The 27,385-nt window shown below is 43.0% G+C and overlaps 1 protein-coding gene across 2 annotated transcripts in view; it reads left to right on the top strand.

Moving 5' to 3' along the window:
• Positions 1-27,385, top strand: part of syt7a (synaptotagmin VIIa) — a 64,450-nt gene that overhangs the window by 17,447 nt on the left and 19,618 nt on the right. The window contains exons 2-6 of one of the 2 annotated variants that reach the window (XM_084018215.1): positions 7,785-7,888; positions 16,215-16,294; positions 17,671-17,805; positions 21,070-21,237; positions 23,493-23,900. In XM_084018215.1, the coding sequence (XP_083874341.1) occupies positions 7,785-7,888; positions 16,215-16,294; positions 17,671-17,805; positions 21,070-21,237; positions 23,493-23,900 (895 nt within the window). Of the gene's footprint in view, positions 1-7,784; positions 7,889-16,214; positions 16,295-17,670; positions 17,806-21,069; positions 21,238-22,585; positions 23,901-27,385 lie in introns of those variants that run through there. The other variant, XM_084018214.1, reaches the window with a different exon arrangement.

The following is a 27,385-nucleotide window of genomic DNA, read 5'->3' as shown; positions in this document are numbered from 1 at the left end:
CGGTGGAAATTGGACATGGATACAAAAAAGTATCCACACATAACACTTACGCACAGTCTGTGAATGCATTTGACTCTGCCCCGTATCCTTAGGCAAATACAATTGACTTTGACTTGGATTAGATTTTATAATGCCACCCACATAATACATCTGGAGCATCCGAGACCGCTTTGTCTTGGTTGATGTCACCAGCAGTGAGCTGATGGTGTGGGCAGAAGGGGACTGTAGGCCTCTATGTATATGCACAAGCTTCACAAATTGCTCCTCAATAGCATTACAGTTGAGTCCCCTTCCCTCACTCCCACTCTGCTTTTTCCGGCACAGTTCTCTCTCCACATTCTTGGTTCCTTCGCATCCCTAAAGCGCATGTGTTCCCACTCATGTCACTGTGCTTAAGCTGTGTCAAGTGGAAGAGTATGTGTGCATTAGTGTTTGGAATTCTGAGAACATGCGATAATACCCTGTTTTTTTTTGTTTTTTTTTGGGCAGTAAAAAAGACACGATTTTCACTGCAGATGGTAAAGGTGATACAACAATGGAGTAGGAGTACATTAGAGCAGAGATGAAAAGAAGGTGATAGAAAGTGAACATTGAGGGTGTGTAGGAAGTCAGAGGAGCCAAGGAAAATGTTTGGCACAACTCACAAGACTATTACCATTTGGATGGTCCATCCATTGGCTATAGTATCTTATTTTTGAGGATTCTCTGAAACGCTTTAGTGATATTGTAGCTCACTCCAGCCTCAGATCGCAGTTTGTCATCTCAAAGCTTTGCAACAGAATTTCAAGTTAGAGCCATACTTCAATTCTGGCCCCCTAAAACACAGCGGCAACAAGCTCACATCTAATGCTGCAGCCAGGGTCCGTTCTCATTTCAGACGGCAACATCACCGGTCGACAGCTAGAAAATAAGAAGCTGCTTTGTCTACCTCTGTGTAAGATCAAGGACCCATTTATAAAATGACTAAGAATTTCAGGCGATAAAACTCTGAAGAGAAAGCTTGAGGCATGGCAACAGTAACAAGGGCAGGCAGGGTTAGTGATTGATCAGTTGGAGTAATAATGAACATACTGAAAATGTGGGAAAGCAGGAGACACCAAGGAAGTGTAGTAAAACAATTCAGCGAGGAGCTGTTTTATTGTGAATCCTAACCTTGCTTACAATAAATAAAATAGGCCATATAAAGGGAATTTAATGCCCATGAACCTGGAATAATGTTAGTCATGGTTGACTCGGTTTACAGCTCCCAAGCTCATTACTGAAATGGAAACTAGTCTACCTTCAGAGTATAAACAGCCACCATGTGGACTTAAGTCACTAAAGTCAAGGGCAACAGTGGGACTGACAGTGGGTGAGTAATAGGTTGTTCTTCACTGTGAGGGGAAGCCATAACGTCCCTGGAGCCACCACACGGGAGCAGCTTCAGATTGATCAGGTTTTGAATAGATAAGGGTGAGTAGGATGTCATTTGTCCAGTGCAGTCAGGACAGGAAGTAAACATGGGAAGCCTTCAGAAGCCTTCTTTGAGAGGATAACCACGTTATATTTCTGAATATTTATATATTGATCTGAGATCAGATCTGGCACAGTCAAAGTCCCCTAAATATGTAATTAGCTGGTAAACTACACTGACAGATGTGCACCACTGAAACTAATTCCAAGCAGGCAGATAAGTTAGCCTCTTTTGAAGAAGTGTTTTAGAATCATCTGGTGCAATGACTGTAATCCATTATTAATGTGGGTTTGATGGGAGGCCGGGGCACTTACATATTGGAAAACAAGTGAGCCTGTGAGAAAGGCATGGGGAGAGTGTCCATGGTAAATGTGTTGAGTCTTCCTTGTGCCTCACATATGAAAGTCATCCATTTCAATCCGACCAGTTAATTCAGTCTTTCTGAGGCAGAGCTGGGGGAGAAAATTATGGCAGAGACACTGATAGATTATGTGATAGATCAAGACCATGCATACTGTATACAGTCCAAAGACATCAGGAGAATTAGATGTAACCAAAATGTTATCTTTATCACTCATTCAATTATTTAATTAAAGGTACATAATATTCATTTACATCCTGCTGAGATCACGACAGGGAAGGAAATTAGTTCAAAACCAATGTTTCTGTTTCGAGTAACGAGGGCTTCATCATTTTTACAAAAACGTGCAACATTTTAATATCCATACATACATCGTCAACTGCTCATCCGGGTCGACCCCAGCTACATTTTTATTTATTTATTTATTTTTTTAATATTTTTTTTTTGGCCTTTTATTGGCTTTATTCATAGAACAGCTGAAGATATGATAGGAAACAGGTTGGGAGAGAGGGGGAGTGACACGCGGCAAAGGGCGCCCAGGCCGGGAATCGAACCTGGGGCCGCCGCAGCGAGGACAAAGCCTCTGCACATGGGACGCCCGCTCTACCAACTGAGCTAAACGGCACCCCTACATTTTAATATTTATGATATTATTTTTTATGAAGGGTTAGGGTTATGGTTAGGGGTTAGGTACCCAACATGGTATTGTAAAGACGTATATAAGTCATCACACAGAACTAATTCTATAGCTGCCTCACTAAATATACTGAAAAGAAAGTATTATACAGCCTGACTTAAGTTAAGCTATTCAGTCTTTTCAATGAACATCTTATTGTGAGCAGGCTGCTGGTTGTTTTTCACAAACACTCCTGAGTATTTACCATTTAGCATACAATTGATAAGAACACCAAGTATTTCTGAAATATTTTATTTATGTGGGTATTATATATGATGACTGCTAAACAATTATGAAAAATGCCAAAGAATATAAACTATATTAGAAGCTAGAATATTAGTGTGCTGGGAAAAAAATATAATCTGTTGTATTTAAGTTACTTTTTATACATTTACATTTAGGCAATTAGCAGACGCTTTATATATACATACATATATATAATTTATACAGTAAATATGTGTATATATATATTGCATGACAGAGTCCAAAAAAATACCACACTTGAGTTTGTTCCCTTGTAACTTTATTAGAGCATTATCACAGCTTCAGTTCACTTACACCCCGCATGTCCAGATCTCATTGGCTTTCAGGGTGATTCACCCATTCAGTGTCAGAGGTGCTAATAAGATGATGGTGCCATTATAGGTGACACCAGGCATGTGTCACATGACGTCTTGCCGGTCCGACTCGAGTCCAGCTTGTCACTGGGCTGAGATGGATGGTATTCCTCATCTGAGAGCAGACAGAACGTGGGTGGCAGTCCTCTTACTCTCGCTGTGAAACGGCCTCTGTGACAGCACAGCAGTACTGCAGCTGAGCTACAGGGAGCATATAGGGAAAGAGGACAGGCAAAGCTCCCTGTAGCCCACAGGGGATGCAAGAGACACTCACTCTCACCACAGGTGCTCTCCACCTGTCAAAATTTCACCAGTCGCTCTACACAGCCCTGTGATTTGTAGCACATGGGGCTCGGGTGTCCTTTGTGGCCTGGGATCTTTATGCGGTTGAAGGAACACACCAGAATTGTGCCCATCATTTCCCCATGTGCTGCAAATTGCAGCAAATTGCATAAACTCAACATTTCCATCAATTTCTCAATGCTTTTCAGATAAAAAAAAGATGTTCTTTATAACGTCCAGATCAATTTGCTTTTAATCTTCCCTGCCAACTTGCTTGAGATAGCTAATCCATCACAGAGAACATTAAGTTGTCTGTTGTTCCTCAAAATGATCATCACATGGTAATGTAACATTAAGGGTTGGTGGCAAGCACCGACATCCAAGAGTAAGTATAAAGTTCCCTGCCAAAATCAAACTCGGTAAGGTTGAGGAAATTACCTGAGTTGCTCTACACTCCTCCAACCTTGTGTATTTGCATCTATGTGTCAAAATGAAGTATGATTAAATGAAATGCAGAATGATTCTGCAACTGTAGAACATTTTAGACATTTTCAGAAAGGTGTTTTTAGTGGATTGTAAATAAAAAAAATACCAATGTCCAATGGTACATCTGTTGAAATAGCTGCGTGAAGGTTTTACACTGATGTCTGCATGGAGGGGAGAACTGTCAATCATCTGTCATACATCCTACTTGAAATGACGTACTGTCTCAAGCAAATGCCTGTTGAGCGTTGCCAGACTGGCTGGCTTCGTTACAACAGGAAAAGGGGCTAAAACATGCCAAAAATAACAGCTCCTTCCTTTGAGGATGCCACAGCACTGGTAGCAATCACTCATGACTTTATTTGATAATGACATTGTTTACCTGGAACCATCGTTATTATTCATTTTATCAATATTACACTTTCCCCCCAGAAATGATTTAGTGCGATAAAAGGAAAGAGAGAAATATTTAGATTGAACATCTTCAAATGTTTGTGCTGTTTATAACCGTTAAATCTAGTGTTTAGAGAAATAACTGCAGAGCAAAAGCAATAAGCTGCAGCGTAGAATTGAGCCACAAGGTAGATGGAAGCAATTTGAAACACTCAACATCACAATATAACTAAAAGTAAATAAGAGTTGGCTGCTGCTCACAGATTTTGCCTCAGAGGGGACAGACTGTAAAGACATCTGAGTGACATCGGAGGATTACCCTAACAGCAGCTCCTTGGTTAGAGAGGGGGGCAGGAACCCAGACTACAAGAAGGGGGCACTTTGAAGTGGCGATTAGGCTGTGAGCTTTGCACCCAGAGCTTCCAAGGCACTGCCCTCTCCACCTCAGTCGGAGCATAAAGATGCAGCGTGGCAGCTTTGCTGACTGGACACTGCTCCAGTTCCGCCTGTCCAATTAGCAATTTCTTCTACCCCCGAGGACTGGTCTCTTTCTGCTTGGCTTAGCTCACTGCATGTGGGCCAGATCACCTACATGGATGGTCCCACTCTGCAGCCACAGTAGTGCTTGTCATGCCCAATGCTGCTGTGCACTGAGAGCACTCCAGAGTTAAGACTGTGTGATCTTCTGCAAGGTCGGCCCCTGCGTTCGTCTTAGATGTTCCTATTTAACCTGATCACAACTTGGTCTTTGTTGTCCCCTTCAGTGAGCTCATTGGTGCCACTCACCCCAGTGCATAGCCATTTATTGTCTTTTTTATGTGCATATAAAAGAGATAGCCACTGAAAATCACTAAAACAAATAAGTGACTTTTCAAGTTCAAAAGTGCTCTGACTTCTAAAGGCTTCTGATCAAAGCTGACTTGTTCAGCTGACTTGTCAGTTGTACCGAGCCGTGCCATTTTACATGTGATTCATCAGCCTCAGTATTTTTCATTCTTTCCTTTCAGCAGCCAAACACTGTGTTATCTTTCGCCTTAATGCCTCACCTGTTTGAGCATTTCAAGCTGAAAGTTTTGTATTGTTCAAGGGGAAAGATATATATCGAATTTCCTGAGTGCTTTGATAGCTGTGGGGCGCAGCCTTCTCTTACCTTAATGATGCCTCTCTTCCTCCGCAGCCATAATGCTAGAGATTTGCATTTCTCCCTAATACCTCAACGCAGTGTATTTCCTTCCTTTTAGTCCTCCGCACTGCAAACAGTTCTTCTCTGTCGCTTCCTAAAAGGAAGTGATATTCCATGAACTGGGAATCCAGCTGTCCATTTACTGAGTGCAGTAACGTGGCCTCTGTGGATGCTGCATTTTATTTGGAGGCTCTTTACTCCCTCAGCTGTCATGACTGACACAAATCATAAACCATACTACCCTTCACCCCACCCCCTGACCTTCAGAGAGAGAGAGAGAGAACATGGGACGCGGGGCCCTACACGCTTACTCTCTAAGCCCTTCAGAAATCAGAGCATCCATCACTGAGCCACTTAGCACCGATGCTAACATAGATTGCCTTAGCTGTAGACCAGTGCTTTATTTAAGATCAATGGCTACCCTTGCTGATGTCATGATATCTAATGGACTCAACTGTATTGACCTCTCTATGTATATACAGTAGCAGAGTATGTAGCCTGTGTCTATTTGTGAACGTCTGATAGTGATATTCATCATGTTCAACTGACTGTTTCACTGACCCCTTCATGCTCAGGAAGGCAAGGACATGCTCTTTTACCTTCAGCAGTATCTTTGACTGTAGATAGATAGTGGGGGGGTTACAGCATTAAAAAGGTTTGTTAGTACATTATAGCTTGATTAAAACAAGAAAATGTCGTACTTCTATTTCTATATTCCAAAAATCCACTAACTTTGTGGCCCCACTTTGTTCTCGAGACTGCTAACAATTAACACCTTTGTTCATAAACAATGCCGGTTTCAAACTGTTTTCTGATTCGGGCAATCCATGTGTTGAGCAAACACTGAATGTAAACAGAAGCTTTGCAGAACAGAAGTTGGACTACCAGTAACACATACAGCTGCTGTACACACATGACTAGATAGGGTTGAAATAGAGGGTTGGTTAAACTAAATATATGAAACGTAGAAGTGTTGCCGCTGGCTTAACATTGAAAACAATGGAGCAGCTGTGGCGACTGCTTGCTGTCTGAAACCCCCCCAAGAGGGTTAGCATGAAAAAAGCCATTGGCAGGTGAAAAGAAGCAGTTGGTAACACCGTTTATACTGACATCCATTTCCAGTGTTTCATGATGATCATAAATATGTTTTTTCTGACTGTTATGACTGAAATCAGGACAATCAACCTAAGAGCACTGGAGTGGATTAACGAGAGGATTTGTCTTGGTTTTAGTGAAGACTCACCGCACAGCTGAGGTCTCCCCATCCACCGCCCAAGATTTTCCTCTTTATTTCCCTTTCTGTGCAAATACAATATAAAAAAAACACTGGTTTAGGCTGAGTTGAGACGGTGGGATACAGTGCTGATCCAGTTCTTATAAAGCAAGTTCACTCACCGCTGTTCCTGCTTCCTAAGCTAGTCTGTTCCCAGAGGACGTGGTGAGCTGGAGAATAAAGCAAAGGAGGAGTGAGATGAAAAGGCCAGTTGTGACAAACAAAAGAAGGGAAAAGACAGCAATTGGGGAGAAGGCAAACCCAGTTATTGAAAGGAAAGCATGGGTGTTCGTCACTCAGCAGTGTGAAAACGCATTTTGACACCCATTTATCGCTGTATATTTAGGGAATCAGAATTGTGAATTTGAATAGCATCCTCCCCGCTGCGCAAATACCAGCTCAATGAGGCTTTATTTCCTTGTCCTCTAAAGTGAAGGCCATTGAATTGTTTAAATGCAACCTGAAACGCAAAGTTCCACTGTTGTTTGCTGAAGCGGTACTATAACCAGCATGTACAACAGACGCAGGGGCACAGGTGTGCAGGTGTGAATTGTCTCTCACACACCCTCTCTCTCTCTCAGCAAAACACGATGTTGTTTTATGACTCTCGTCCAGAGCTCCCTCTCTCGCTGGGCATCTACTGATACCCATTAATCATGAGCTCTCTTGTATTGTCAGCCCCGGCCTCCTCTCTCCTTCCTCCCTTCACTTTCAGCCCGTCAGTTAACAAGCTGTGACACCATGACAGTGATGTGTGTGCAACTGAGTGATGCCTGGCTGCAGCCCTTATTGGAAAGGTATTGAAATGCTCCAGCATGAAGGGGGCAGTGATGAGATTGTATTTCTCATCTCCTTAGGACAGAATGTAAAAAAATGGCAGCTCGGCGGGTAACACAATTAGACGTGGAGGGAGAGCTCGCGGTCCGGGTTGCCCCCCATTGACAACGTTATTTACTATGACGTGCAATCGCCGCTGTAACAAAAATCAAAATGTAAGCCTGTATGCAAAAAAGCATGACTAATTCCTGTTTCTGCTTCATTGTGTGTGTGTTTGTGTGTACAGGCTCAGTGTCCCTCAGTGTGTTCCTGGTCTCCCTCGCAGTGACAGTGTGTGCTGTTTGGCTGGTGGCTCTTTGTGGCGTCTGTGGTTGGTGTCAACGCAAGCTGGTGAGTTTACACACGCGCACGAACACGATTCATCAACAGAACATGTACTGGAGTCGCGTTGGTGCCATCTTAGCATGCTTTGTAGGCTGTGATTGTCCTTGACTTTGACCAAAGATTCTTCATAACAAAGTATATCACAAAGTATTGCAAGCTATGCCAATATTTTGAAATGGTGTACGCTTTCTGTCTCTTAAGTGGGCATGGTCATGGCGTGTTCGCCTCGCCCTCCATCCCCGCCACCTTGTTTGGAAGGGTTGTGAAATGGTTTTTGCTTCATGCATCACTGAGTAACTTTCAATGAATAAGGCACCACCCTCCAACTGTTTCCAGTTCTCTTTATTAATCCATGAGTCCGCCATGTTTCTACACACAAACCAAACACAGCCTCTATAATGAGAGCCTTTGCGTTTTTACACTGTAGTTCTCTGACACACTGGTGAAACTGCAATGTATTTATACCGAGATAATGTTATTTAAAGTGTTGATGGAGCAGCGACAATGGAAGCATTAAGAAAACAAGCATTTTAAAAGTTGCAAATAAATGACAATTGTTTATTTTGTGTTCAAAAATGGTTGAAATTAGGCCCAGTTTACCATAATCCTAACCCTAGAGGCATGAGGCCACATGACCACAACAGTACGGGCTCAAACCAATCAGTCTCCCAGACAGACTTCAACATAAAATTGTAAACTGTACTAATTGAGCATCAATACCAGTCCACCCATTGAGCAGAACCAGAACACAGATGAAGCAGACTGACCTCTAATATAGGGCGTGTCATTGTGATTATGTGGTATGAAATGTGATTGATTAAAGGGAAGCAACCAGTCATTAGGCAGACGGAGCTGTACGACCGACTGACACTTCACTTGACTGATTTCTTTTAGATTTGCATGCCTTTAAAGTTAATTGATTTCTGATTCATCTTGTGCTTGTACAACCCAGGAACACAGGCCACCTATTTCAAGTTTAATGTTGGCTCCAACTTGATTCTGCTCACCGTGGCACTGCTGTGAAACTTATTGGTCCACAGATGGCAGGATTTGTCATTGCAGCAGATCTCTGCGCGCCACATGCCTCTCTACATTATGCCAATTGTATTGCTTTTATACCAAGATTACTAGTCGATGCCATCATAATGTATATGAACCAGGGAGGAAATGGTCCGTGCTGAAATGGAACAGTGGTACAGCACAGTATTGTTTGCTGCACTGGAACGTTATATTTGATATTCCACTTTAAGTAAATGGAGCAGCGGATGACGTGTCTAGGCTCCAGCTGTGGATGGAGGTAGTTCTGCTTCCAGCGCCTCGGAAAGTGCCCTCAGTCCTCCTGTCTCCGGAGCACTGCTGTAAGTGTAAATGGATCTCATTTCCATCCTGTAACTGTGCAGCAGCAACAGTGCCGGGGCCGACCTGGGATCGGGTGGTGATCTCTGTGAAGGCCGCGATCAACCACATCCTCACATGTCGGGGGAGATGCTGGTTGTGCATGTCTTATTTGTTTTTCTCTCTCATCTTACGCTCATTATGTCAGGGTGTGTTTTTATGGGTGTGTGTGTGGTGGTGGTGGGGAGGGGTAAAACAGTGGCATTAAGATGTTAATTAAACCACTTACTTTGGGAAAATTGTCAGCTGTGCACTGGTTTGTGAAACCATATTAAACGCAGCCGCTAAATGTACAGAGTCATAAAGTGCGACTGAGATAAATGGTCCTTCCTTTGATGATAAATGGATAAACGGTGGACTGCACATTGACAAAGCATAAATACTAGTAATGGCGTTGATCATTTTCCTATAAGTGACTAACAACCATGAAACGTGGGGCTATACAACCTATTTGTGCAACACAAACCATCTCCACTCCCTTCCTTCCCTTGATCTGTTATTTTAAAATTATATATTCTTTGAAGGCACGATTTGAATATATATACGGTATAATTTGCATGAACAAGGTTACTTTCAACTGATGCCCCTTATTATAGATGCATAGTGTATTCAGTATATACTTTAAATTCATGATTTTCTATGCAAAAAAATGTTGACATTAGTTGAAACATTGAAAATCCTCGTTTTACATAAAACGACCATTAGCCAAAACTTTCATTCATGATGTTTCAGAGTGCACTATTTGACAGTGTCAGCTCTCATAATAACAAATGTTTGCCTCAAGCTTCACGTGTCAGTAGGGAGTGGGCCCATGCCAGTTTTGGTTATGATTCATAGGTTAATAGACAAGACATTTTGGGTGAGTGTTGCTTTCGGTGTTTTAGCTTTGGCAACCAGTGCGATGGGTTTTATTTTAAAAGTCCTCATGTGCAGTCATCCCGAAGCCTCCCTCCTGCTTGGCTTTCTGTTATCTAAGCCCCCTGGAAAAACTGTGCATTGAATGCTATCGTCCCCTTCTGCTGCCTGCTAAGTCTGCTCGCTTATTGCCGTTTATAGATGCATCAGCATGACATTTTGATGTACTGAGCCAATATCATTTTTATAAGCGACTTACCATTTTTTCACAAAGGTTTCGCAGCAAGTATTCTTCTATATGGATTGATTTTCTGTTGTTTTCATGTTTGCACTTGTGTTTGTATTATTAGAGACAAAGGTGGGAACAAGAAAACAAAACAGATGGTCACATGGTTGCTAAGCTGCTGCACTGTGGGGCTGATGATTGTCAGCAGGGGCTCATGTTGTAGGTGTTGGGGCGGGATTTTCGGATATCAGAGGTGGTGCAGCTAACATCTGTTTGAGCAGCAGTGGCTGTTTGGCATTCAGAAACGCTCTGCTTGCTCCTGTGAGTCCTGTGCCGTTTGATCCGTGACATAGTTGTGAGCGGAGTTGAGATTGGTCCCGGACCAGATTCACAAGACTGATTCACTTCCTGTTGGGGTTGTAGCCAACCAGCCTCAGTATTTCGGTTGCATTAACTGGAAGTTGGGAGTTCACGGTTGTTAGGGGGATCACAGTAATTATGCCAACCAGAGGAAAGAGATGTGAAAATCAAGAATTATAGTATTTGGAGGGAGAATTATCCCAACCATTGTTAAGATTAAATAAACTAAATAAGAGGATATTATATGGGTGTAAAGCCTTGAAGTTGCAGATAACATTGGTGGTGATGGATATGTTTTACTTCTCTGCGATTACATGCGTGTCGATGTCAGTGGACACGGCACGAGAACAGGTATTATTAAAAATAGCTTGTTTTGACAGATGCTGAAAATGAACGAGCGCCTGATGAGTTAGCAGCGGACGACCGTTTTAATGGCGCCTCTGTAATTATGGTGTGATGTGGGTAATATTGAGCGAGCATGTAGACTCTTGCTGCCTGCTAATTCACAGCAAACAAACACAGCTGGGTGTTGGAAGGCAGAGCACTGCCAAATGAGACAGAGAGAGTGGTGGTTTCACTCTGTCTCCGCTCATGTCTGGATTCTTCAAGAAAAACCCTCAGCATCACCCTGGGCGGTCCATCGCTGAGTCTTTTCTCACACATCTGCAGTCACGTAGCAAAAAGCAATCTGGGCCCCATACATATGGAGCCTCACTGGGCCCCTTCCCCTTTTCAAACCTGAATCAGCACATAGCCACATTAATCTTAATAGGAATTTAATAGTATTACTAATGAAATAGTAATTAAGTGTCAAACAACATTACCTGTAAATTTGGTTCATCCATTCTTCCTGGCAGATCTTCTCGAGCTCCTTCAGCTTGGATGAGCCCCCTTCAGGTCTATTCACAGATGCTGATGGGTTTAAGCCTGAGCTTTGGCTGGACCACTCAAGGACAGTCAGAGACTTCTCCCAGCATTGTCTTGGCTGTGTGCTTCGGGTCATTGTCGCGCTGAAAGGTGAACCATCGCCCCAGGATGAGGTCATGTGTGTTTTGGAGCAGGTTTTCTTCATGCACCTCTAAATTTGGATTTTAGATTTCCATCGCCATTCATTGCAACGTTGGCAGGATGGTTTTCTTTTAGGATGTTTTTTTTTTAAATTCCTATCCCAAAATGAAAATAATATTTCATCAGGTAAATACATATTGTAATGGAAACAATTACATATATCTTTTTTCAATAAATGTAGACTTTTAGACTTTACAACGTTTGGAAATGTTTGCATCACACAAGTCTGTAACAATCTTATGCAGCCACCACTCACTCAAACTCACTCTATATAATAATAAATAGTAGGTTATAATATTCACGGCCGAGCTTGTTTGTAACAATCTGCTGCCCCGCTGCAGAATGACAGGAGCAATGATGAGTATAAGATATGTAGACAAGTAAAAATGTTGATTTAGGATATGAATATCAACGTTATGAATGAAGCTTCAAACTATTTATTACAGCCTTTCTGAAAACAAGCATGGAGTATGAGACAATCTAAAATCACAGAGACTGCTGACGCTGTGGCTCAGCGGGAAGGAAACAAGTGATGGACGTTGATGACGATGTTTTTCTTTATATAGCCTGTCTTTTAATGTTTTTTAAGCTCAGTAAACACAGATCCTATTTGACTGGAATTTCTCCCATTTGTCCGGTACATTGAAATCTTCTCGGACACGTGGAAACACACACACACACACACACACACACACACACACACACACTTAAGCAAAAACGTACGGAACAACAGAATCGCTTGTTGACTGGTGCGGAGAAATGGCTTCAAATAGACCCCGTGAGTGGTTATTGGATCAAATGTTTCTGCTCCCAACGATCAGTGATCGGCACCAAAAATCCTGTTCGGAGCACCCTTAGTAAAAGTAAAACCTCTGGCTATAAATCAAATCTACCGTTGTCACATGAGCACAAGTAGGCTATACAAAACAAGACCAGTCGGCGTAGTGTCATTTCTATTGTCACTATTTTGAAGTTGTGGATCAGAGCCTGACAGCGCTGTATAGTGTAATCATGTGAAATACGTTGTTGCTTGACAAAAAGACGGCTGGTTTAAATTAGATTCATATTTTCAGGGGTAGTGTAGAGGATGTGGGGAGAATGCTCACTCTTTAAACCTCTTCTGGGGTATTGAGCTGATTTTCTTTAATGTATCTTTAGAGCTGCTGAGCTTTGTTATGTTCATCACTACAGATCCCTGCAGTCTCCACAACTCCCTTGAAGATAGAAGCAGAGTGTTTGTTATCCACTCCTGTGAATGAGCTGGAGGAAAGGTGGCTGTGTAATTCTTGCCTTCATGTCTGTGTGTGTGTGTGTGTGTGTGTGTGTGTGTGTGTGTGTGTGTGTGAAAATGAGGACCGTGAGACTCGACGGGGCCCATCCATTTCTTGTTTTCACTTCCAATCCACTCGGGACTTCCTGTCAATCATTGTTCCTCGCAGTTCACTTTTCACACCTGTCCCTTCTTCCCATCTTCTCATCATTGTCTCACATTCTGCACTGCCCTTGTTTTTATCTCCTCATGACTGCCTGTGTTTTTTTTTTTCTTAATTTGATTTCTATTTTCGGCTTTCTGGACTGGACTCCCGTTCATCCTCTGTGGCTTCCCACCTTCCTGAAATTTTTACGAGAGCATTGAAAGATACATGAGCTTCCTTTGATAGCTTGTCCTTGCCTAACAGAGATTCAAATCGTTTTGCCTCCCTGGAAATTGCCGTACAACAATACAGAGTGTATTGTGGGGTGCTTATGTGGAATGATTTTCTCCCTCCTGGGCACGCAGATATTTTAAAGCGTTAACGGTTGATTGTATGCATCTTTGTGTGCAAAGTGAGGAAGTAATTTAATGTTTTCAGTCAGCATGTAAAGCCAATGATAAAAACTATTAAATGCCTAAAGGGGACTATAAAAGATCATGAATTACCTCTATAGTGGTATAATGTTGCGGTGTGTTCGGTATATGGGCTTGTACATCCAGGAAAGTTTATAAAAATGGGGATAATCATGAAGTCGGTTATAAAATCACAAACACACCTCTGGTGCGCAGCTGTTCAACTAGTCGTTCTATCAATGTTTATTCATTTGTTGACCTTTCTCTTTGGGGTTGGTGCCGATTATACAATAGATGAGCAGTTCTGTTTCCGAGTGTGATGAATATAATATTTTGCTCAGTCGTGCCATTGTAGGCTTTATCATTTTTGCTCAGCAGTGCTTTTGTCGACTCTGGCATTGTAACAGGACCAACAATATCCAAAGCCTCAATAACCAAGGTGTGGGATGTAGTTTGAAACGATATCTGTGTTATCTTAGTCTACGTCTGTATGCCTCTAAGGTTCTGACGCTCAGTATAGAAGCTGTGACACAATATGCATTTCCATACGCTTCTGCTATTTATGAGCACTGCATGCATCATACATAGATCTGAGACAATGTAGTCACTTGCTCTGGCTGATTGCATCTCCGCCATGTTGATTGTTTGGCTCGATGGGTTTGTGTTAATGAAGACTTGAGTATGGGCGGTTGAGAATGCTGCGTCTGATGCTGCCAAGCCTTCAAGAAAATGGCTTATTTCGAGTAGACGCTTCATCAGAAAGATGTTTGTAGGCACCTCTTCTTGGTGCCACCGGATGGGGAAGGTATCTTCTACCGAGTGCCTGCTCATTCATCATTGATCAGGTCTAGAACTGAGACCAGATCCTTACCTGCACTGGCACCTTTAAGACCCAAACTGACTGAACTTGACTAATATTGCCAAAAAACAACAACACACCAATATCATCTAACACTGTAACCTGTCATATTAAATGATCTGCCTTATGGGTTTGGTGTAACCGAGATCAGCTTTGTTTTTTTCTTCTATTAGCCTGATGAATGTGGCTTTTATTTGGTAATTAAGTTTCCACAAAGCCAATGCATTCCCTGAACCATTAGAGATTATGTTTGTGCTGTATTTCATCCACTATTGATCATTAGTCTGGTTCCAGACTGTTGAAACTCATTTAATAGGTCTGATGTTGAGCCCATTGGTGGCTGTTTGAGAAACAATTGCCCTATCAGAGCTTAGCCTGCAGAATTAAGATCAGGATATGCCATCTTCCTACATAGCTAGATAGATATATCAATACTTTATTGATCCCAAGGGAAATTTCAACTTTCAGCTACCCTGCTACAATTGCGTTAGCAACAGAGTGGATCGGACTGATGAAACTGTACAGAAATACCTCTTGGATCAACATATTTCTTTTGTCAATGTAAATTAAGTTCAAATTGGGTGCTCTTAGCAAAGGCTACCACGTTTTCCATGTCACCTTAAATGTTAGCAGGAGGGATGCATCACTCACTACTTAGGGCAAAATGAAACAAAAATAACACCAACCGCCCAACAAGAAACTAGGTGACATAAATACATTGTACATTAAAATATGCCAGCTAAGTCTTATGCTACGTTGCACAGGTCAGTGGGCATTACAAATGACAGGCATGGATGGAGACAATCTGAGAAAAAACATATTTAGTGATACATTATATTGGAAATAAGCAAACCGAAGCCCGACACTTTTTGTGACTAAAAATACACAAACCTGATATGTTGCTGGGGTTAGGGCCACGTAGCAGAACTCTAGTGAGGTCTGGAAAGACTTATCCTGAATGCTTATTACAAGAGCAATGTGGAAGCAGGGAGGTTGCATTGTTCAAGATATCCAGACTCAAGCTCAATCTCCAACAAGCAAGCCTACCGAGGAAATTGCCCCTCAACTTAAGATCCAAATGTCCAGGCCAAGCCCTGGCGGCAGCTCAGTGTGTTTTCCTCCTACTCATTTTCTAGCCTGGAGAATCCTCGCTTATCCGTCATGTGTATCAGAGCATCACTTTCAGGGAAGCATGCATGGTATTTGGGGTTGGGCAGGGCAGCTTTAGACTGATCCCCTACCTTTCCCACTTGTAGCAAAGCGTCAATAGAGATTACTTGCATTGTGACATTTGTGAAACACCTTTAACTGTCATGAGCTTTTCCAGTAGGATGAGTCCAGCCGACCTCGTTTTCCGAGGCCTTTAAATTGCTATTATTTCCATGGTTACAGCAGGTCATGCTCTAGCTATTTGAAATCAGGCAGATGCAGGACTTTCTAGAGGCTTCTCTCCAGTACCCAACGGATTACCTTAAAGAGGCAATTGCCATGTAAATTTCAGGGTGGTGGCAAATGATAATCATAGTTAGAAATGGCTCTCCAGTACAGATTTGATTTGACTTTGATGAGTATAATCAGGAGACCATCAGGTAAAGGACTGAAGGCACAGTGTTCCTGAGATGATGGGAGAGGCATTTACACTTTAAATTAGTCAAGCAAAACCGCAGCTTCAAAGGACAAATCTCAGCTAACCTTTTGTTTCTCTGCGTTCTCTGTCATCTCCTCCCTCGCTTGGCTCAAGGGGAAGAGGAATAAGCCAGGAGTGGAAACAGCAGACACTCCAGACTCGGCACGTGGGCGAGGGGAGAAGAAAGCCATCAAGTAAGTGCCTGGTAACTGGTTGGGGTAGAATAATGTGGTGATAATGAACTCCATTTGGTCCAGTCCCATGGTGTACACCACGCAAACAGGGCAGGAAATGAGGCCTGGTGTTTTATCTTGAACAGCACGATCTCTACAAGCACATGTTTGGGTAGACATCAAATGAAAGGTTAGTGATTTAATCAGGATAGATTAAATCTGCATTATTTACCTGTGAAGCTTTTGGCTGGACGAGCCTGATCCTGCACTTATCTTATGGGCTGTAAGATAGGTCTCCATTAAGTGCAGGCCTCTGTCATTGCTTATAATGGTGCAGGTTAAGTAAACCGAGGGGGGCTTGAGTGGCTTCATGAAATCGTTGAGTATAAATGTTTGGGAAGATTTTGATTTAACATTTTTTACAGGGCTCAAACTCAGATTATGGTTTTTTTCTGTTCTTGATGAAACAAGGTTATAGGTCAGCACAAGGAAATGTCAGCTTTGTAATGCTAAGTAAAATACTTTATTCCACAAAATGCCTCTATTAACCTGCTCCTACTTCTTTTCTATAGCCTGCTGCCATCTCAGCTACCTTTCAATGTCTTGTGTTTACTTTTTTATTTTCTGTACGAACGGTTTTAATCACTAAAGATGGACTATGTGAATGTATTCTGACTTGAGTCCCTCGGTCTCTTAATTTTTGCATTTTCTTTCTCACTGGCTCCAGCAGCATTGGTGTGCTCCGTTGGCCATTTCAGCTTCCAAACTCTTTTTCTCTTTGTGCGCTGCCTTTCTCTCCCGCTCTGTCCCTGTGATTCCGCCCTGACCACTGCTGTGTGACTTGTATGACATCAGTGATTCTGCTCACCTTTTCCTCCTCTACTTTGACTGTCTGCGATTTACCTCTCTGCCTTGTGTCTCATGCGTTCATGCGTTCTCGCCGCTTACACCGAGGATGGGGGCCTGACTTCTTAATGTTTACTCAAATGTGTTTCATCAGTGGTTGCCGTGCTAGATGAACAGAATGTAATCACATGCTCTATGTATTCATCAGATTATGACTTCCTCCTTTCTCGCTTATCCTTCTCTATCTCTCTCTGTGCCTTTGCTAAAGCACATTGCTTTATGAAAAGCTTTTGTGAATGCCTTTTTTCTCCCAGGCTGCCCCCTTTTTTTAATTTTAAATCAAACAACAATGGCGATTTGTCATCTTCGGGTGGAAAATAGACATTATCTGGGCCTGTTTTGTTTCAAACTCCTATTCAGTGCAGCAGTAAGGCCGACCGTCTTCCTCAAACCAAGCATCAAAGCAGGAGCGCCTGTTTGCTGAATGGTTGGTTGGTGCCCAGGCTGTCCATAGTTGTGTTGCTCTGACCTGTCTCTCTCTTTGGCCACAGTGATCTAGACAGAGACTTTTGGAATAACAATGACAGCAGCACAGTGCAGCAGAGGTGGAGCTCCTATCCGCCCAAGGAGTTCGTACTAAACATTTCTCCCTATGCCCCATATGGAGATCCTCGCCTCACACTCAAGTGAGTCTTGGTCCAAGGTTGGTAAGAGACTTCCCCCTGAGCAGGGCTGTAACGAGGCAGGGGCAGTGCCACTCTCCCCCTTTCCCTTCCCCTTTCCTCTTTCCTTTCCTTTAGTCCCGTCCTTGCATTCCTTTCCTCTCCCCTCCTCACCATCCTCTTTTCTAGTTGTGTAGTCACCTCCACTGGCCACTCATCAAATTGACCCATTAGATGGAGATGTTATAATGCCTGGCAATTTATTTAATCCACATAGTTTCATAATCTTGATTATTCTTATTTCCCCACGGACATTTTCTCATGAGTAACAAGGGATATTTAGCCAAAGGCCTTTTGAGAAATATCCATTCTATAAATAGTCATAGTGTTACAATATACACAAACTGCCAATTTCTAGAGTTATTATTGTGGTATAATGCGATTTCCATCAACAACAGTAATAATGACAACAATAACAACCCACCCACCGTTAGAGCACTGGAGGGCACAAATGGCTACTAATGATTAGTCATAATATGCTTGGGAAATGTGAGTGTAGGAAATGTCATACACGCACATGACAGCATTACAGCCATTCGACTATTACTGCAGCGTCAAAGCAGCACAGCCCTGTAACCTCCCCGGGCACATTTGTGCCGCTACTCCTCACAGCCCCGTCACCTAATGATCAAAGAGGTGCATGTTCAGATGTCCCCCCACTCCCTACAGCCCTGCCGGTCCCACTAATTCCTGACCTTTAACCTCTCACCTCTTTCCCATGGGGTTGTAACCATGGAGATGGACAACCCTCGTAGCCTCCCTCTCCAAAAGACGTGTATACTTTAACCCACGTTATCTGTCATTTGTGCATCTCCCTGTCCCTTTTCTCGTGTGAACTGAAATTGTTGTTGTTGTGGAGGGTTGACCGTTAAACCGGGTCGCAATGTGGTGCCAGTGTTCACCTGTGGTTTTTCATTACATCTGTGGCTTCTCTCTGATCCCCATCAACCTAATATCTGATGTGTACTGCACTAACACTGCACTTGAATTGTGTGTGCTGTCTATCATATTGGGAGATAGGGTAACAGTGTTTTTGACTTGATGCAATAAAAGTCATTTTTTCACTCACTAGGCACTTGAATCCAATAAAGCAGTAGCAAGGTCATACCTATCTCCCTCCGGGCACCGAGACGGCTCTAAGCTTAGACGTCCTGCTACCAGGCATCGGTCTGATAAACTGTCTAATAACTGGTCATCTTTAATAGACCTAGCTGTTGAGGACTGTGTGTGGAATTGCCTGCAGAAAGGAGACAGCTGTGTGTTTATGAACACGGTGGATATATGGATTGCTGTCTGAAAACTCTGCCTGAAGATGATGGCTGCTGATCTCAGGAAATCAGCTTTAGACCCTCGTGCTCGTATTTGAGAAGTTCATTTAAAAAAAAAAAAACTCAAGGTTGTCATTTATTTTCCATAAAGCTATTTTTTCAGCAGGTCCTGTCTTTCAGGCGGTAAAAATTAAATAAATTACCATTTCACTGCAGTAAGAGTAAAATGGGCTGTTTTTATCTGTAGTGTATTCAAGCCAGAAACAAATTCTGACATAAGGAACTTTAACTCGAATAGACAGAGAAGGATCTCCTGAATCCTGGTAATAATATGCCACTAAAGAAAACAGACATCTGGGAATTATTTCCTGCTTGAGATTCTCTTGAGATCAGCAGCTTTCAATCTCTGTAATGACACCAGGCCTCATTTATCAAACAGGTTACCTACCCTGCATGATCACTCTCCATGTGTAAGGATTTATTGGATCGGACATTCAATACTATTATTTCCCCATATTGAACTCGTTTTGTTTCTGTCAGCAACAGGCTTGACACAATCCTAAACTCATGGTGAAATGACATAAACCATTTTTCAACTTTATGCATCAAGTATATTATACTTAATTTGATCAATCTGACACCTTGGAGATGAAAAACGGAGAAGATTTTGGGGCTATATTTCTTTCTAAATCACCTCTGTCAGTTAGGTTCGGTCAGAAACCGGATTGATATATTACTGTAAATGCTCTCAGTGATTATTTAATTTATTTATGTATCGGCTCTTACCTTTTAATTTAGAGTCAAGACATTCACCTTGTGCTCGATAAATGAGGCCTGCGTCTCTCGTGGTGACTGTTGCTTCAGCAGTGTCATCCATGCTGTTGTTGTGATTGATGACTAAGCCACACACACTGTCAGGTTAGTTGGTCAGAATTAAATGTGAAAGGTGACCTTCAGAGGGAAATAATGCAAGTGTAACACCCCCCGACCCCATGCAGGAGCACCATGCATATTAATGAAATATAGGCATGTCACCAGAGGGCACTACTGTGCTTTATTTTTCACCGCATTCAGACTAGATAGGACATTTTAAACCTAAAACCAATTTTGAGAAGAAATCTGAGGTGACAAGTGCTGTTAAGAATGAATGCTGATTAACTTCTGTACCTTTTTAGGAGGTCGATATGATTAGATTGGCCATATGATCCTTTCTACTGTGTGTTGCAGGTATTTCACTACTTCCTGTTTACTGGTATTGATGCTGAGTGGTGATCAGATGACAAGCAGATGTTTAGGAAATGAAATATTACACATTAAGATAAAAGAAGAGTGTAATTGACATTCCACAGAAACAAATGCACTTGATTTTAACCAAATATCACTTCGGATATCTCCCCAAATGTGTCGATTGAGCTCATGAGGCACTTAAGTACCGGCTTTCCTCCGATCCTATCTTTGAATTCCCTTGTTTAGCAGCACATCTCAAGCCCCAAATGCCTAAATTACTGAGAGAATGAGACGTAAATAACCAGCGTCCACACACTGTTTCCACTAGTGAATGCTGGCAGCTGTAGTATTGGTCCTCCAGGCCCAAAGGAGTGACTTCTTGCTGGTTTTCCGTCCTCCACAGGCTCCCTGTAAACTCTCCTCCTCTTCCTCCCTGCTCTCCTCTCCTCCATCCCTCTCTTTCTCCACACTGGACTCCACACAGACCTTTTCCTCCTCCTGCCTCTCACTTGGCCTGGAAAAACCAAACCTGCCCCCTCACACACTCGACTGATCTGTCTCACCTCCTTAGCCATGTGGTTACTCAATCTATTTTCCTGTGTGTGTGTGTGTGTGTGTTTTTGTCTGTCTTTCTCATGCTCTTTGGTCTTTTTCTCCTCTGCCTGTCGTTATTCTCCTTCTTCTATACCTTCTGTCTGCCGTGGGACCCCCGTACCCTGTCTGTCTCTCTTAGTGGGGCAGTGTCAGGGGGGCAGAAGGGGGCAGCAACTGGGCATGGGGATGATGGGGGGGGTCCCAATGGCAGTGACAGCGTGAAGAGCATGGTGACAGAGGGCGTGAAGGCCGGGAGGTGGCAGACTGTCCAGGGTCACCTGCAGTCCGGAGGATTGAGATCCAGCGAGTGAGTTCAGAAACGGGTAGAGAAACAAAAAAACATTTCAAAACAGTCACTGTGAAGTAGAATAAACACTTTATTACAATGCAAATGCTGTTCTTACAAGTTTGTACCTCAGCAGGGGGCTATGATTAGATGACTGAATCAGGGAATCAGAGTAGAAACAAGGTGAGGTACTGTAGGTCAAGTTCAGCGGGGAGGAAAGTCCAGCTCAGGTGTCCAGGTTCGCACAGATCAAGGTGAGAACACCGGGGAAATGTGAACTCGCGTCATCATGAGAAGATAACAATAGTTGCCCGAGCCATATCACACTGACTCAAACCTGCAGATGACACAGTTGGTCCAGCTGCAGAATAAAGCCTCGTGTATGAATCTGCAGGAGCGAATGATTTATTTATGTGAGGAACTGCACTGCCTGCAAGTGTACTTTCAAAAGTGCAATACAGAAATAGTCTTATTTTCACACACCGACTGAAATGATGCCTCATACCGTGCCAGCCAGGCTTTTAATTAGTTTGGAGTTAGGCAGGAATGTGAACCGCGTGCTAGTCACTGACTGCATGTACCCCTCAGCCATGAAGCAAAACTTAACACAGGGCCTGTGTTCAGCATGTTGTAAATGCAGTTCATTTTCAGTTAGCCTACTGATTTTTTTTTTTTTTTTTTTTTTTTTTTGCACCTTCGTGCTTGTGATTTCTTCCTCCACAACACATTTACGCTCATCACCTCACTCCTCATTCCCTCCTTCTCTCCTCTTCTCATCTTTCTTTTTGCCCCCTGTCTATAATTGGATTCTATTTTCAGGCTGCTATAAGTGTCTGTGTCTCTTGTGTTTGTGTCTCGCACCCCATTTTCTGTCTCTCCTCCATCGTCACCTTATCGTTCCCATCGCGCGCTCCATCTTTCTGTCGCCCTGTAAATCCACTCCTTTTATTTTACTTTTCTTCTGGTTTACCCACATATGTGTTATTTCTACACAATCTTCCATTATTCTTTTGTATCCTTTATTGTGACAGTTCAACATGATGGACACTAAAAGCCTTATGCAAAATGATATTAGGTGAAGTAACGCAGAGTCTAGTAAACTGCACCTAACGGATGTGAATAGCTCTCTCATGACCTAATTCATGTAGTCTGGGTTACACAGAGATCTGAGAGAGAGGACATATTTGGTGAATAGATACAAATATGAAAAAGATTATACAGTAGAGACCACAAAACCGAGTAATGATGTATGTGTAAGTGTCTTAATAACATGCAAGTATTAACATTTGTTATAAAGGCAATGAGCCATTTAAGCATTATTTATAAAGGGGAGGAGTGGAGAATGAGAGGCCGACAGAGGGAGGGAGTCATACTGTGGGACTTGGTTGGCTGTTGGGATGTCTCTAGGGGTGCAGCATGTATTTAAAAGACGAAAAAGACTTAGAGACAGGAAGAGAGGCTATCACAGACGGAAAACTTGACTGACGGGTAGAGGACATGGGGTTCTCTCATCAGACCAAAAAACCCTCATCGAGAACGCCTGGAAGCTGCAGAGCTACAGCCCACATGCCTCGACGGCCTCGCGTAGCACAGCATCGCGGGACGCCCGTGCGGACGGTGCACCTTCGACCGATGCCCGTGCGAAACACGCCCTCACGCAAACTGCACGCTCAGACCGCACAGACACGCAGGACGCACGCACACCTGACGCAGGCACGCAGAGCGAGCTCGCCGACGCAGACCTATGAGCAGTACACGGCACACAGCGATCACTCAGGCTGCACCTTCTACTGCTATTTCTGCTACTGCTGTTACTGCTGCTGCCTCACGTTGCTCTCTTTCTCTCTCCTCCTCCTCCTGTCTCCACCTCCCAATGCTCCTCCCTCTGCCTTCTTCTCCACTTTGTCATCAAATCTCACTCTTCACCTTTCCTCCTCCTCCTCCCCCTCCCCCTCACAATCATCAACTTCCTGTTCGGATGAACTTTCCTGTATCTATCGTGACGTCAACCTGACTTCCTCTGCTGTGTCTCCCTACTGCCCTGTGCCACCGTGTCTCATCCCCGATGATTCTCTCCCTCTTTTCTACGTCTCATCTCCTGACCTCACTCCTTCTGATCAACTCACTCCCCGTTGCCACGGCTCCTCTCCGACATCTACTTCTCCTCTTTCCTCTTCCATGCCCTCTGACTCCCTCCTCCCTCCTCATCATCCCATCATCTGCCGTCCGTGGCCTTCTTCGCGCTCTCTTTCCTCCCTGCTCCTCTGCCCTCCCAGCTTTGGGGATCCAGTCTTATCGTATGCATCCACTTTGGAGCACATCCCCTCCCGGCCTCGGACACTGCTGCGCCAGCAGAGTCTTCAGCAGCCTCTCATCCACCCGCCAGGCCATGGGCTCGGCCATCCGCCCACCACATCCCAGAGTTTGGGACAGTTACACACCGCACCTGGACAGCCTGGGGGAGGCGTGGGTGCTGGGAGAGGAGAGGGAGGTGGTGGCAGTGGTGAGGGTGGGGGTGCAGGTACACGAGGCGGTCCCAGAGGCGCAAGGGGCAGCCCATCAAGAGCAGGGGCCCCACGCTGTAGGGGAGGTGGAGTAGGAGGGCGCACAAGTGCCAATCCTGGCAGCTGGGATTACACTATGGATCAGATGCGGAATCGCGGCCTGGACGTCAAGTCCTTCCTGTGAGTCTCTACAACTCTTCCCTCATATCTTTAAGGAATCTTTTGTTGTGTCACCTGCTTAGGCCTCTGTCTGTGTCTCACAGTACATGCTTTGCTATGCAATGCTATTTTATACATGTGTTTAAAGTAATTTAATTAGTTGTTAATAATGATTTATGTTTAAGCCCTAACTAATCTGCTTTACCTTTTTACCTTTGTGGTCTGTGCCTCTTCTTTCGGGTGTTTATTTTCAGTTTGCATCTGAGATCCAGGGAAGGATATTACTTCTGTCTGTCACAATAGGTACTATGTGCGTGTGTGCATACATGTATAAATGTGTGTTGAGTGGTGTCTGTTATTGTGAGTCGTTGCTTGCAATGTAATAATCTACATACAGTTAATACATACGGTTAATGTAGGATGATGAAGTTGAAGGCTGATGAGAAGGCCAGAGGTTGGCTTATTTGAAAAAAATCTATTATAAATGTTAATAAGGGTAGGGTGATGAATGTAAATAAGCTAAGCTGTCAGCTCTAAGCCTTGTGGTTGTGTAAGAGATGGATCAACATCTCATTAAAGCAAGACGTCAAATACATATATTTACAATTATGTAATTTTTATTAGATATTATTCTTGAAGTGGGAGTAAATATGGTTACCTGTTGTGTTTCATGATCCTTTTAAATTTCACCTGAACCCGAGTGTTTAATGACATACCCATCATGAGCAATGAGAGCTTTCTTCCTATGAATGCTCAGTGGTGTATCAGTGATCAGCTTAAATAAATAACGCTTCTTATTGAGCAATCTGTTAAAATACAGACTTGACTAATTTTAGAATCTTTGACATCATGCGCGTGAAAAATGGCAAGGAAGTGGTGACATATCGCGCGCTATTTCTATTCCATTCTATAAAAAAATGCTCAGTGTTTAGACTGCACGCTCTGCTAAACAGTAACATCTGTTTGGGTGGCATTCAGCCTGTCTGCTGCAATTGTCTTTGCAGGACAGAGCCGGTTGCGGCGCTTCATAATATTCATGAGATGGTGTCATAAAAAGTCACATTTTAAATTCACGACATCCCACTCGGTTACATGATGTTATTTTTCTGAGCCATCCTTTGAAAAGGCTGTTAAATATCCTGCTTAGGAGACACACCGGTAGACCTTATCCATATTTCATGAGTATTTGCAGCTAAGATGGCACCTCTTTTTTTCCCAGAACCGCTGTAACTTTTATGCTAACGGTAAATCTGTGTCTGCTGGTTGTGCTGTGAGCTTGCTGACATGTGTGTCAGGACGTGTCCGTCACGCGGCCCATGTGTCACCGTGCATCAGTGAGAGAACAAGGGTTAAGCAGCTGTGTGTAGATTTGTGTTAACCCTGAAGCATTGATCTTATGTCACGGGCACCATTACTTCCACAACATATTGTTACTTCAGGCCAGAAGTGGAGGGGGGCGGCAGGCGAGGGAGAGAGGGGGTGATGAAGGGATGACGAAGGACACTGCCAAGGTAAAACATGTGTTTAATGTCCCTGTGCACTGGGTCTATTTATAGTAGCATTTCACCATTCGTTATTCTTTTTTTTCCCTTTTGGTAAAAGCCTCTCCTGGCATTTCAGTATGACACAGCTGCACTAATGTCACTGGCTAGCTGACCATTAGCAAGGTAGCACAAGGTCATTGGGAACATCGGTCAAAATGTCCAACTAAACCAGTCAACTCATCATTGTAAATGTGAGGTTGCGGTCATGCTTTGTGATGTATCTCCTTCTCTGCAACGGCAACACCTCATATGATTGATGACAGAGCAGTCCAGTAATAGACATGACCCACTGTTCAAACCAGTTAATTTCAATCTTGGCAAGATTCCCTATCTGGGTGAATCATTGCTCAATGAATGTGTTGATGTGATTGACAGATATCTAGCCTTTGGAGCCATTTGACCAAATGGATTTTGGGTGATTAGTCTCCCATGCTTTTTTGGCTTGAAATCAATAACTTATCCTTGTGTCCTTAATGTCTGTTCTCCCTATCTGCCTCTGCTTCCTTAATGTTTGGTGCATTAATTAAAGTGTTTTACCAATAATCTTGAGTGTAAATGCTTATACTTAAAAGGCGACGAGAGAAAAGGAATCCAATAACCAATAAGTTATACTTAGTATCAATATAAGCACCATTCCGTTGAAGAGATTATTAAGGGATGTTTTTTGGTCCGATACCAATCACAGGGACTATTTGAAGCCTGACATTTATTGTAGAATTATTTATTCATTTAAATATCTTCACAGCATTGCATTAAGTATTAAAATCAATGTATTTATTGGCAACATGTGCAACATATTCTACTCTTTCTCTAGAAGTCACAACTCCGGTGAAGCCATTTTAGCAGCTTGTAGAGAAATTGTCTTGCATAATTTGCATCATCTGATGGGCCTTTAAAAAGAACACAAATCAAGCAATTTAGAACAAATATGGGTCGATGGGTCAGAGCACACTTACAAATGATAGATTGATGATAGTTGCTAGGGGATGTGTGGAGAGAGTGGATTTAATCTATTAAATGAAATGGAGATGATAAGTGAGGGTTAGGGTTAAGCAGAGAAGTTGAACCTGTTAGCTCAAAGACTTGAATAACCAGTTGAAGCAATAAACTAAAAGTATACCAGTTCAAATATAGGCTAAAGGTCATGAATAAAAGGTTATAGTTAGATAAAAAATAACGCCTAAAAGTTCAGACAGTTATCTTTAAGTAATGGATAAATGTTTGAGACAGATTATATAGATTATAAACTCACTTTAAACTCACACATTTATGACGGGGGGTGAAGTTAATCTGAAAGTGGTTGTGGGGGTAGATCAGACATAAAAGGTTGGGAACCACTAGTATAGACGTCGAGCACGAAGATTATTAAACAAGGCTTTGCAAGAAAAGCTTTTGATGGCATGTAAGAAGGATGAAATTGTGAAGTTTAGGGGGATATCTCTCCACGGCTTGGCAGCGCTGTATTTTCTTAGCGCCGCTATTGTAATGCAGTCAGAGGCTTAAGCTATAGAAGCGCGCGTGTGGGTGACAGGAAGTAGTGAAGGAGGACAGAGAAATAAGGGTGGGGGATAGCGAAGAGGGGGGGAAGGGATCTGGAGAGTTAGCGTAGCATAATGGAGAAGATGAAACAAGAAGAGTGCAACACAAGAGTGAGAGAGCAGTGACCTAGAAAACGATGGCGTACACCGAGCATCTCAAGATACTGTGTCACTCAAATAGAAACAATTAGTCCAGATCTTCTTAATGAGGCTTAATTAAATCTTAACTCTGGAGAAAGACGACAGGCGTGTTGGATGGGAAAGGTGAGTCTGGAGGGAAAGCAGAAGGCAGGTTAAATAACTAAATAAATTACTGGGAGTGTGGGTGGTGTGATGTCTGTGTCTGTGTGTGTATGTGTGTGTGTGTGTGTGTGTGTGTGTGTGCACCTACAGGCCTGTACATACCATTTACATGATTGAAAGC

Source organism: Eutrigla gurnardus (genome assembly GCF_963514095.1).
Source record: "Eutrigla gurnardus genome assembly, chromosome: 9".
Lineage (NCBI taxonomy): Eukaryota > Metazoa > Chordata > Actinopteri > Perciformes > Triglidae > Eutrigla > Eutrigla gurnardus.
The sequence above is the reverse complement of the archived record's forward strand: the minus strand, read 5'-3'. Positions and strand labels throughout refer to the sequence as shown.